At 47.1% G+C, this 12,951-nt stretch overlaps 1 protein-coding gene across 1 annotated transcript; it reads left to right on the top strand.

Annotated features, from left to right (window-relative positions):
• The first annotated feature begins 10,079 nt into the window (after window positions 1-10,079).
• On the top strand, window positions 10,080-11,305 carry LOC120930976 (olfactory receptor 1009-like). The gene has a single exon (XM_040342107.1). It carries the CDS (start codon window positions 10,095-10,097, stop codon window positions 11,034-11,036), a length of 942 nt encoding a protein of 313 aa, XP_040198041.1. The 5' UTR covers window positions 10,080-10,094; the 3' UTR covers window positions 11,037-11,305.
• The last annotated feature ends 1,646 nt before the right edge of the window (window positions 11,306-12,951 follow it).

Raw genomic sequence — 12,951 nt, 5'->3', positions numbered from 1 at the left:
CCTGGAAATTCAACACACAATCTCAGGTTTGCCCTCCAACAAATCCCCTGGCCCTGATGGCTTAACGGGCGAATACTACAAAAAATTTGGCCCAATACTCGCACCTTTCCTGACCAAAGTCTGTAACGATGCTGCATCTTCCTCCTCTCTCCCCCCTGAAATGCTATCCGCCCTGATTGTTACTCTGCCGAAGCCAGGCAAGGAACCCACATGTGCCCAAAACTTCCGACCCATTTCCCTCCTTAACTTAGACGCTAAGATCCACGCCAAACTAATAGCCAACCGTCTGATAGACTTAATGCCCCTGCTCATACATAAGGACCAGTCGGGCTTCACTAAGGCCGGGTACTCACGACCAAACATGTATGGTGAAAGCGGTCCGTCGGACCGTTTTCACCATACATGTCTGCCAGAGGGCTTCTTGTACACACCATCGTACAGAAGTCCGCGCGTAAACAGTACGCGGGGCGTGTCCGCGGTGTCGCCGCGTCGATGACGCGGTGTCGCCGCGACAATGACGCGGCGACATGGGCGGCCCGCCTTTAAAATGCTTCCACGCATGCGTCGAAGTCATTCGACGCATGCGAGGGACGGCGGGCGCCTGGACATGTACGGTAGGTCTGTACTGACGACCGTACATGTCCGAGCGGGCAGGATTCCAGCGGACTGTTTTAAAACAAGTCCAGGAATATTTGTCCGCTGGGAAAAGGCCCGGCGGGCAAATGTTTGCTGGAATTCGGCCCGCTCGGGCCCACACACGACCAAACATGTCTGCTGAAACTGGCCTGCGGACCAGTTTCAGCAGACATGTTTGCTCGTGAGTATGGGGCCTTAGGGTAGACAGACCTTTGATGCAACCCGTAGACTCATTGACCTCATCCACACGGCGGGGTCGACTCGAACGCCTTCTCTGCTCCTATCACTGGATGCGGAGAAGGCGTTCGATCGGGTCCATTGGGGCTATATGCATGCAACCCTCGTTAAATTTGGGTTTCAGGGCCCTATACTCTCCGCCATCATGGCGCTGTACTCTTCCCCCTCAGCCCAAGTATATACCTCGGAAATACTTTCGAAACCCTTTTTGATTTCCAACGGCACACGCCAAGGATGTCCCCTATCGCCGCTAATCTTTAATCTCATCATGGAACCTCTGGCAGAACACATTAGAACACACGACTCAATAACGGGCCTTACAATTGGCACCTCGGACCATAAAATCAATTTGTTTGCCGATGACGTGATAATAATGCTGACTAACCCCCTCTCCTCCCTGGCTTCGGTACAGTTATTATTGCAGAGATTTGGTAGCGTATCTTATTATAAGGTGAATGAGCAAAAGTCATATATTCTAGACATAGGCCTGGACGCCATCGCTAGCAACTTACTTAGGAACACATACCCGTATCCTTGGGCAGACGCGGGAATACCATACTTAGGCATCACACTGACTAAATCCACATCGACCCTATTCCCCCACAATTATACTGAGATGAAACAGATGCTTATCCGTGAAACTACGAAAATTTCTAAGCACGAGTTTTCCTGGGCAGGGAGGCTTGCGGCCTTCAAAATGATGGTCCTACCCAAACTACTATATATCTTTCGGACACTCCCAATCCCACTGCCACAATCCTACCTTAAATCCCTGCAGTCCATACTGGGCCACTTCCTATGGCAAGGCAAAAAACCCAGGTGTAACCAGACTAAACTCATTAAACACAGATCTGTAGGGGGCATGGGTCTTGCAGACATCAAAGACTATTATGTGGCCACCATACTTTCACAAATGCGTGAATGGATGGTAGAACACCCCACCACACTCTGGGGCGATATAGAGTCCAAAATGATCCCAGGCTCCAACCTGTCCCGTTGGCTATTCAGCACAACTGTCAAACACCCACAACTCTCACTATACTCCCCTACCATTCAGGCCTCTGTCAAGGTCTGGAAGTCGCTCCTTTCCTCCACATGGCCGACTCTCGCAACCAAACCCATTCCCATACCTGTTGAAACACTTCAGCTACTAACTCCTGACCTACCTATCCCTCGATGGTTATCTGACCGCGCATCCCACATCCACGACTTGCGACCCTTAGTGACTAACACATCCTTTCTCCACATCCAAGAGACCCTCCATGCCCCTGCTTCAGACTACCTTACATACTATAGATTGCAACATTGCCTTAGAAAAACTAGCTCCCTGGAAAGATCCTTGCCTCTAAACATATGGCACTTCCTCTTCTCTGATATAGCGAAGAGCAAAGGCACCTCCTTAATCTACTCAACCCTTCAGGAAAAAAACTCCTTCACCAAATCCAAACCACTCCTAGACTGGGAATCTGATCTGTTCACCCCATTCTCTGACCATCAATGGCAGACAGCGATTAAATCTAATCACAAATACACCTCCTGCACCTCCTTATGGGAACTCTCGCAAAAATTACTGATGAGATGGTACCTTACGCCATCCAGGATAGCTAGATTCCACCCCGACACATCTCACGACTGTTGGAGAGGATGCAACAACCCCGGCACTCTTCTCCACATCTTCTGGTCCTGCCCATGCCTGAGACTGTTATGGTCCTCTGTGGAGTCGATGCTACAATCCATGCTTGGTATACCCATTTCCCTGACACCTCCGCTAGCCATCCTTAATCTGACCATTGAGGACATTCCATCACCCCTGAGACTAGTGACTGTACACGTACTGTTAGCAACAAGACTTCTGATCGCTCGAAACTGGAAATCCAAAAATGTCCCTTCACTAACGGAAGTAATAAAAATGGTAAAAACCCACTGTACATACGAGACCACCCTTGCACGTAGAAAACACTCTTGTTCCACCGTGCTAACCCTTTGGGATCCCTGACAAGTCTGGTATAATGGCCAGAAGACCACTTGATTTACCCTCTGAATATACTGGTATACTCTTGATGCTCTCTGCCTTCCCCTCCTTCCCCCCCCTCTTTATTCCCCTCCTCCCCCCCCCCATGTTAACACAACTGTATTTTGATGTTCATTTGACATTCACCTGATGAATGTATAGCTGGTGCAGTATGTGGCTCGATATTAACCTCTTTGAGAACCCACACGTTACTCTGCACTGTATACCCTAATGTATTTGATACTGTTGTATTGTTCTATTTGACAAATACTAATAAAAACTATTTGAAAGAAAAAAAGGAGGTCATCGGCGTACGCCGCTACCTTAAACTCGTTCTCCCCAATCCTGAACCCCGTCACCGCGTCGTTAAGTTTCACTGTCCTAATAAAGGGTTCGAGTGACAGGATGAACAGCAAAGGCGATAACGGACATCCTTGTCTCGTGCCGTTCTCTATCTTTACTTTTTTTGAGAGGATGCCGTTGATCCGCAGTTGTGCCGTTGGGTCCTGGTACAGTGCCGCTATCCATGATAGCATGTGTGGTCCCAGGCCCACCCTTGCGCACACCGCCATCATAAAATACCAGGCCACCCGATCGAAGGCCTTCTCCGCATCAGTGGACAGGAGAAGGCCCTCGATTTTCCGATCCCTCGCCGCCTGTATGAGTAGAAGTGCCTTGGTGACATTATCCTTGGCCTCTCGACCAGGCATGAAGCCCACCTGCTCCATTCCTATCAGCCCTGGAAGTAGTGGTCTCAGTCTTGTGGCCAGGATTTTCGCAAATAATTTTACATCCAAATTCAGCAAAGGAAATAGGGCGATAACTCGCACAGTCTGCGGGGTCCTTGCCTGACTTTGGAATAACCGTGATGTGCGCGGATAAAAAATCTGGGGTGACCTGTCTATGTGAGGACAACGAGTTCAAGGCATCTCTAAGTGGTCCGGTGAGTTGATTAGAAAAAGTCTTAAAGTATATAGCCGAGTATCCATCCGGACCAGGGCTTTTCCCGGATTTCAGCTGTTTGATGGCCTGAGTGATTTCCAGGGCCGTGATCGGCTCCTCGAGTAGGGACATATCAGTGTTTGAGAGGACAGGAAGGCCACTGTTTGTGATGTAATCATGAATGATCTGTGTCCTGTCTCCGGTCATGTGTTGTTGTCTGTGTTGCGGGGGGAGGGCATAGAGCTTGGAATAAAAGCTGTGGAAATGATCCGCGATCGCGTCCGTCGTCACATCGAGGCCCCCATCTGCTCCTTTGATCCCTTTGATGTGGTTAGTCGACGAAATCTCGCGTAAGGCCCTTGCCAGAAACCTGCCTGCTTTATTCCCCGATTCGTAATACAGTTTCTTCTTAAAGAATAGCATGCGCTTGGCCGCGGAGTCCAGCAAATGTTGCAGTTCCCGTCGCGCTTCAAATAACCGTGATGCGGAATCAGAGGGATTGTTTATGTAACGTTTCTAATGTGTTAATCTGGTTAGTTAGCTTTTGAATTACAGCCTCTCTTTCCCGCTTCCGGCGCGAGCCCAGTCCCATCAGGATTCCCCTCATGGAGCATTTATGGGCCTCCCACACAGAGAGTGGGTCCGAACCCGGGGTCGCATTGAGTCTGAAGAACTCTGTCAGGTTGTCAGTCAGGGTAGGTAGTGCCGCTGGGTCTGTCAGGAGAGAGGCGTTAAGCCTCCAGGATGGCTGTCTTTGTGTAGGGTTCGCTAGGTCCATGGAGATTGCTGTGGGCGCGTGGTCCGAAAAGGACTGGATGCCTATGTGAGCCCCTGACACCCTCCCAAGGTCTCGCTGAGACACAAGGATATAGTCTAGTCTCGCGTATCTAGAGTGTGGGGTGGAGAAATGCGTAAAGTCCCTACCGTCCGGGTGGAGGAAGCGCCACGTATCAATTAGTTGTAGGGACTGGAGTAGTAGTTTGATGGCTTTGAGTATTCTATAGGAAATACATGTCTTCCCATTGGAGGTGTCCGCTAGGGGATTCAGTGGTACGTTGAAGTCACCCCCTAGGATTAAACAGCCCTTGGCGAAGCCACGGAGCTCACGGACCACAGTCTGACAGAACGACTTATGAGCCCTGTTAGGGAAGTACACGTTTGCAAGAGTCAGTGGGGTATCCCCATACATTCCTCTTATAAAGAGGAATCTACCTCCTGGGTCACTCAGCTGTTCTAAGACCTCAAACAGAGCCTCCTTACTTACTAAGATCGTCACCCCTTTTGACCTGGAGTCATTGTTTGTTGCGTGGAATGCCTTGGGGAAATATGTACTGGAGAGCCTGGGAACATGATGAGTCTTGAAGTGGGTCTCTTGCAAAAAAACAAAGTGGGGCCTACCTTTTTTAAGTTCCCTTAATAGGGAGGTGCAGCGTTCGGGGATGTTGAGACCCCTCATGTTGTGGGAGATCACGAGGGGGGTGCTACCCAATGAGGAGTAAGCCATGGCGGAGAGTTCAAACGTAGGAGGTGGCGGGGACCTGGGACTCGACCTGTGAGAACACAATAAAGGTAGTTATTCAGCAACGTGACCGTAGCAATCAGTAAGATGACAGGGATTAAGCAGGCGGTAGCACCAAGTCAAGGGGGGTTGGTAGGGGAGGGGACGGGGTTGGGGAATCAGTTAGGAAGGAAGGGGGTAAGAAAATTAGCAGAAGAGGAGAAAGGAAAACAAGGAAGAGAATGGAGCAATAGGAATACAGGAGGTGGGTCTCCCCCGGGGGGCAAAAATGGATGCCCCCAACGGAGAGCCTCACCAACACAATGTAGTGCACCCGGCGTCTCAGAGGACACGGAGTGCCTTGTGGGGTAGAAGGGAGGCGGCGGCAGCTAAGCCACAGCCCCTCAGTACCTCTGTTTAATGCAAAATCAGTAACACAAAATATAATATAACCAACAGGGTAGAGTACACGCACAGCCCTACTGGCTGTATGATAAAAGGAAGCTAAATTAAAGTTTTACACCCGACCAGGATAAAAACAACAGAAAATAAAGTAGCGGGCAACTAGTGTAATTAAGGTGATTAAGGTGATTAAAGGGCCCATTCAGAGTGAGAACGTACAAGCAGACAGCAAGCTCCAAACTATATGCTATAAGCTGTATGCTATATGCTATATACTATATATAATATATACTATATCCATCATATACTATATATCCCATTCCACACTCCCCCTCCCCTCAAAGTGAGGTATCGAAATACATGTCAAATGAACTGCCCATATGCTAGTATACTTGACCCTGCCAGTATGACGGTCCATTAGAGGATCTTTCGACTCCTAAAGGGAGAGAATAAGTGTAAAGTCATCAAGTGGTGATTAATAAGATGATCCTCGGATCAATGACTGCCGCGTGTCACTCAACGAGGCCGTAATAAACTACGTTCATAGGCAGGAACAATGAGCCACGTCCAGGGCAGAAGTTAAGCTGGTGATGAAAAAAGAAGGGGGGGTCATCCTCCGGGTGTAAAAAGTTCGCCGACCAAGTTTTATCGTTATGGAGCTGTAGGCATTCTGTGAGTCGGCTTATGGCATCAAGCAAGGTGACAAAAGCTGGGTCACGTCTGCAGGGAAGCATCGGGTCAGGTTCGGCGATTCTCGAGTGAGACAGCCTGCAATCCAGGGGGGAGTGTCAGTGGGGCTTGGTAACCGAGGAAGGGGATGAGGGAACGGGCTCACTCAGTACTCATGGGGTTTAAGAAATAAAGTCACTCACCCCCGAATTCTCTTAGGGCCTCTGCGTGGCGATTCGGAGTGCCAGCTTTTGATCCTCCTCCTCGGCCATGTTTAGCCTTCTTTGCGAGCCTCTTGTCCGGTGTGGATTGCGGGGATTCAGGAGGGCTACGATCAGGAGGGGGGTGCAGAAACTCAGAGTACCAATCAGGCAGAGCAGTCGGTCCGAGGCCCAGAGCCTCACAGAACTCAGGCAGGTCCGCAGGCACTCGGAGGGTGTGTTGGTGGCCGTTGAGGGTCACGTTCAGGGCGAAAGGAAAGCGCCAGGTGTACCTGATGTCCTTATCCCTCAGTTTATCCAACAGGGGCCTTAGAGCTCTCCTATTCCGCAAAGTGATGGGGGATAGGTCCTGGAAGAGCAGGATGTTAGCTCCATTAAAAACGAGGTGGTCATTCCTCCGGGCCTTGCGCATAATGTCCTCCTTAAGCCCAAAACTTTCAAGGCAACATATTATATCCCTCGGCGGGGCTGTATCGGGGCCTCTAGGCCTGAGAGCCCTGTGAGCCCTCACAAAGATAATCTCTGTGTCTTCCTGCTGTTCTAGAAGGGTATTAAAGACACTTCGCAGGGTAGTGACAATTTGGGCCGAGTCCACCGACTCTGGTATCCCCCGTACCCGTATATTACACCTCCTACCTCTATTGTCGAGGTCCTCCAGGTGGCGATTCATGTCAATGAAGTGGTGTGCATGGACCATCGCTGTCTTTTCGATTTTCTGGATAGCTCTGTCTCTACGTTTCCCGGCCGTCTCCGTGGCGGCCATCTTTTCGTTCAGCACAAGCATGCTGGTCTTAAGATCTGTTATGGCCGCTGAAAATGCAGCTTTAATATCTTCCGCAATGACGGACATGTCCGCGGCTGTTAGGGGACGGTCTGTTCCGGATCTGTTTTTGGCCGAGCTCTCCGAGGCAGATTGAGAGTCGTCGCTGTATTCCTCCTCGTGGCGGCTCGGCGCCATCTTGGGCCCAGGCATGGCGCCGCGGCTCGTCGCCCTTGGTTTGAAGAGTTCTTCTATGTTCTTGGCCGAGTAGGACACGGAGCCGCGGCGTGGGCGAGAGTGTGGGGTGGTGTGGAGTTTTTTGCCCGGCATCTGGAAGCTGGTGGTCGGGTGAAAAGCTGCCAGAGGCTGTGCGTGCTGAGGAGCTCCTTCAATGTGCGACCATTCTTGCCGTGCGCCAAGCCACGCCCCCCGGCAAGGCCATTTTAATGATCAGGTTGAAAAAAACATTGTTTTTTCTAGACCATTAAAAATGTCATTTTTTACAACCCGAAAAACGGTTGTGTGTATGCGGCATCGGTCATTTTCTTGACCAATAAACATCTGTCATGACATAACAGTGATTGGAATAAGGTATCTGAGTTAGCCATGTGAGTATTCATTCTGGGGTACATCCCCAATGTTTAACTAATTTATTGACGCTACTTGGATTAGTGCTAAAATTTTGTTAATATTAGAAAAATATTAGTCCAGTTGAAGGTAATTAACAAATTATTTTCTGTTTGTAAAATGTCTCTAAGTACACCTGAGACCTCTTTGAAAACTTTCTTTTACACTTAGGTTGTTAGTGTTAATTGGACAAATACAACAGAAGGAATAAGTATACAAATCCTTGAGGATTTACCTGTGTATCTTCAACACTATAAAAAGATGTGAACACCTGAAATACAGTAAATCAGCTCTGCAGACTGAGCAATTCCTCCCATGCATCGTGATATTTTCCACTGAGACAAAGATCATTGACAAAGACGTTATTATATTGTAAGTAGCTCTGATGGCCAACGTTATTGCAAAGCTTTTTTCCTAATAATATTACAAGGCTAAAAATTAAATATGAATTTATTTTTTTCTGGAAAATGTTAATGTAGTTAAAACTTAACTTAAAGATAATGCAATTAAGAATTGTTTATCAATGTAGCAAGACCTTGAGATATATTGTTCAGTTCCTCCAATTGTCTTCTTTCATAAAGTTTGAAAGTTAATTTGTTCTCTTTCTTTGCTGTGCGCTGACTGTCCCTGTATCCTCCTCCAAGTTCCCCCATCCGTGCTGCTCTTCCCCTCCGTGCTTTGTGTCCCCCTCCATGCTGCTGCTGTCCTCCTCCATTCTGCTCTCCCCCTCCATGCTCCATGTCCCCCCTCCTTGCCGCTGCTGTCCTCCTTCGTTCTGCTCTCCCCCTCCATGCTCCATGTCCCACCTCCTTGCCGCTGCTGTCCTCCTCCGTTCTGCTCTCCCCCTCCATGCTCTATGTCCCCCCTCCTTGCTGCTGCTGTCCTCCTCCATTCTGCTCTCCCCCTTCATTCTCCGTGTCCCTCCTCCATGCCGCTGCTGTCCTCCTTTGTTCTGTTCTCCCCCTCCATGCTCCGTGCCACTGCCATCCTCTTCCATTCTGCTCTCCTCCTCCATGCTCCGTGTCCCCCCTCCTTGCCGCTGCTGTCCTCCTCCATGCTCCATGCCCCCCCTCCGTGCTGCTGCTTACCCCTCCGTGCTTGGTGTCACCTTCCATGTCCCCCTCTGTGCTCCATGTCACCCTCCATATCCTCCTCCGCCCCCTCTGTCAGGATGGATAGCAGCGGTAGGAGCCGCTGAACCCAGCTCCTACCTTTTCCGAATGAACAGAGTCAGTGATCACTGACTCTGTTCATTCATATAACTGAAACATTGTAACCTATGTTTACGATGCTTCAGTTTATGAATAAATAGGAGCCTCTGTCTCCTGTCCATTTATTTTCAGTGCAGCCAAGAAAGGGACTGGGGAATCTGTGTCTGTCCTTAGTCCCTTTCTCTGTCTCAAAGGGGAGATGTCAGAGGTCTGTTAAGACCCCTGATATCTCACCAAAGCCCCCCCCCCCCCCCAACAGGGCTAAGAAAAAGATATTGCAGTAAATAATGAAAATAATTTATTGTAAAAAATAATACAAATTAAAAAAAAAAAAACACACTGACACCATCCCCCCCCCCCCCCAAGAAAGCATTGTAAAAAAACACCAAAAAATAGTAAAAAATTGAAATTGTAAAATAAAAAAGAATACTGACACATGACATGAAAAAAAAAGTATCGGTAATCGGTATCGACGAGTACTTGTACTCGGTCTTAAAAAAGTGGTATCGGGACAACACTACATAAAACAGCCAATCTTATACAGAACCCGCTTACGGATGGGCAACCAATGCAAGGTATTCAAAATTGGGGTGATAAGTTCTCTCCTACCAGCACCCGTAAGTAACCTTGCTGTGGCGTTCTGAATTAGTTGGAGTCTATGCATGATCTTTTTAGGTAGGCCAAGGTACAAAGCATTACAGTAGTCCAACCGACAGAGGGAGCTTTACATAAAAGGATGACTTTGATGATGCATTATCAGTTTTTCACTGACCTGTTGATTTTATTTAAATATATTTTTGCTTAGAGACTTTTTCTAAACAGTTTGTGTAATTGCATGTATCTCTATTTTAATTATTAGGTAAGCTTCTTGATATTTAATATGTGCGGACACAATGAGACAAAGGTTACAGAGATCCATCTTCTTGGATTCCAAAGTCTACAAAACTTCAAACCTCTACTCTTCTTTGCCCTGCTTTTACTTTACATAGCAATAGCGGGTGGAAACCTTTCAATTGTCTTTTTGGTGTCAACCAGTGATAACCTTAAAACACCAATGTACTTCTTTCTCAAAAATCTAGCCATTGCTGATGTTCTCCTAACCACGTCAATTGTGCCAATGATGTTAGAGCTTATACTAAAGTCAAAAGGATCCATATCTCTTGATGACTGTATCACTCAGTTGTACTTTTATGGAATTAGCGGGTTTGTTCAGTGCTTCCTTCTGGCAGTAATGGCTTATGATCGATATGTAGCTCTTTCTAACCCTTTAAACTATATTTTAATCATGAAGTCAAGCCTTTGCTTCCGGTTTGTTTTTGGTTCTTGGGCAATAACATTCTACCTTACAACAAGTGAAATTATTTTGATAGGTCAATTTGAATTCTGTGGAGGCAGTAACCTTGACCAATTTTTCTGTGACTACAGCCCATTGGTGGAACTATCTACTTCAGACACATCCGTTGTGTTATGGATAGACTTTGTGTACGCATTATTTACATTATTTGTTCCTTTAACAATTATCCTTGTGTCTTACATCTACATTTTTATCACCATTTTGAAGATTAGATCCTTCACTGGAAGGAAAAAAACCTTCTCAACATGCAGTTCCCACCTTACCACCGTTTGTGTATACTATGGGACTTTTATCGCTATCTACATAATTCCATCCAATGAAAGGATGTCTGATCTAGACAAGTACAGGTCTTTGTTGTACACTGTGGTGACCCCATTGATGAATCCTATCATATACAGCCTGAGGAATGCTGAGCTTAATCAAGCTTTTCACAAAAAAGTTAAGAAACATTTGATTCTGAAATTATAATTAATAATCTAATATCTTTTCAACGCTCTTCTAATATCACTACTGATATGTTTATTTTTTTAGTTGTTTTCTTGTTTATTTCTGTATTTCTTTATCTCTTACTATCCCCACCCTCCAAAGCCTCCAAGCCCGCTCATCTAATATCCAATTTATTTTTATGTTTTTTTTTTCCTTACTTAATGTTATTTATCTGTTACTCTCCCCACCCTCCAAAGCAAATTATATAAGCACTATCAGTTAACACACACACATATAAAAAAAGTTTAGAAGATAGTCTACCATAAAAGGCATGTTGTACATATAGATATTCTGTGGCACTCTCAATAAAGTAATACCTCATGTATGTGGTTCACATTTTTTATGCAATCTGTTTTTAACGACATGTTATGAATGCGTTTTAACCGGCTCATGCAGATATACTGTGGCAGAATAGCTCTCCTGGGTGAAATCCCATATATATATATATATACGGCTTCGCCCAGGAGAGCCACAAGAGGGCGCACGCTCCCCCTGCATGGCAGGGGGCCGGATGCACGTGGCCGGCAGCCGTGCGTCATCGCGTGCATGAGCAGGAGCACGGGGGTTTGTGTGTGTAAACACACAAATCCCTGTTCTGTCTGAGGAGACAAGACAGATCGTATCTTTCTACAAAGTAGAAAACACAATCTGTAATCTCCTATAGTCAGCCCCCATCCCCCCACAGATAGAACACAAAATAGGGAACACAGTTAACCCCTTGATCGCCCCCCCCAAAAAAATAGACGCTATAACTTTTGCGCAAACCAATCAATATACGCTTATTGCGATTTTTTTTACCAAAAATACACTGCTCAAAAAAATTAAAGGAACACTTTGAAAACATATTAGATCTCAATGGGCAAAAATCTCATGATGGATATCTAAAATGATATCAACTGGGTAATGTGTTATGAACGAAAGGATGGTGCATCATTTGATGGAAATTACAATTATCGACCTACAGAGGGCTGAATTCAATGACACCACGAAAATCAAAGTGAAAAAATTATGCAGCAAGCTAGTCCATTTTGCTGAAATTTCATTGCAACAACTCAAAATGGTCCTCATTAGTTTGTTTGGCCCTCAAGTGCTTGTATGCATGCCTAACAACATCAGGACATGCTCCTAATGAGACAACGCATGGTGTCCTGGGGTATTTCCTCCTAGATCTGGACCAGAGCATCACTGAGCTCCTGAACAGACTGAGGAGCAACCTGGCGGCACCGGATGGACCGAAAACCTAATGTCCCAGAGGTGTTCTTTTGGATTTAGGTCAGGTGAGCATGGGGGCCATTCTATTGTATCAATTTCTTCATCCACCAGGAACTGGGTGCATGCTCTCGCCACATGAGGCCGGGCATTGTCGTGCACCAGGATGAACCCAGGACCCACTGCACCAGCGTAGGGTCTGACAATGGGTGCAAGGATTTCATCCCGATACCTAATGGCAGTCAGGGTGCCATTGTGTAGGCTGTAGAGGTCTGTGTGTCTCTCCATGGATATGCCTCCCCAGACCATCACTGACCCACCACCAAACCGCTCATGCTGAACGATGTTACAGGCAGCATAAAGTTCTATGCGACTTCTCCAGACCCTTTCATGTCTGTCACATATGCTAAGGGTGAACCTGCTCTCATCTGTGAAAAGCATGGGGCACCAGTGGCGGACCTGCCAATTCTGGTGTTCAATGGAAAATGCCAATCAAGCTCCACAGGGTCCGGCAGTGAGCACAGAGCACACTAGAGGACGTCAGGTCCTCAGGCCACCCACATTAAGTTTGTTTGGCCTGCTGTAGGTAATTTTGTAGGGCTCTGGCATGCTCATCCTGTTCCTCCTTGCACAAAGGAGCAGATACTGGTCCTGCTGATGGGTTAAGGACCTTCTACGGCTCTGTCCA

This window comes from Rana temporaria, chromosome 3 (genome assembly GCF_905171775.1).
Source record: "Rana temporaria chromosome 3, aRanTem1.1, whole genome shotgun sequence".
NCBI lineage: Eukaryota > Metazoa > Chordata > Amphibia > Anura > Ranidae > Rana > Rana temporaria.
The sequence above is the reverse complement of the archived record's forward strand: the minus strand, read 5'-3'. Positions and strand labels throughout refer to the sequence as shown.

Bases quoted from the DNA above. Each gene is read 5' to 3' on its own strand.
- LOC120930976 (XM_040342107.1), top strand. From the start codon at position 10,095: ATGTGCGGACACAATGAGACAAAGGTTACAGAGATCCATCTTCTTGGA.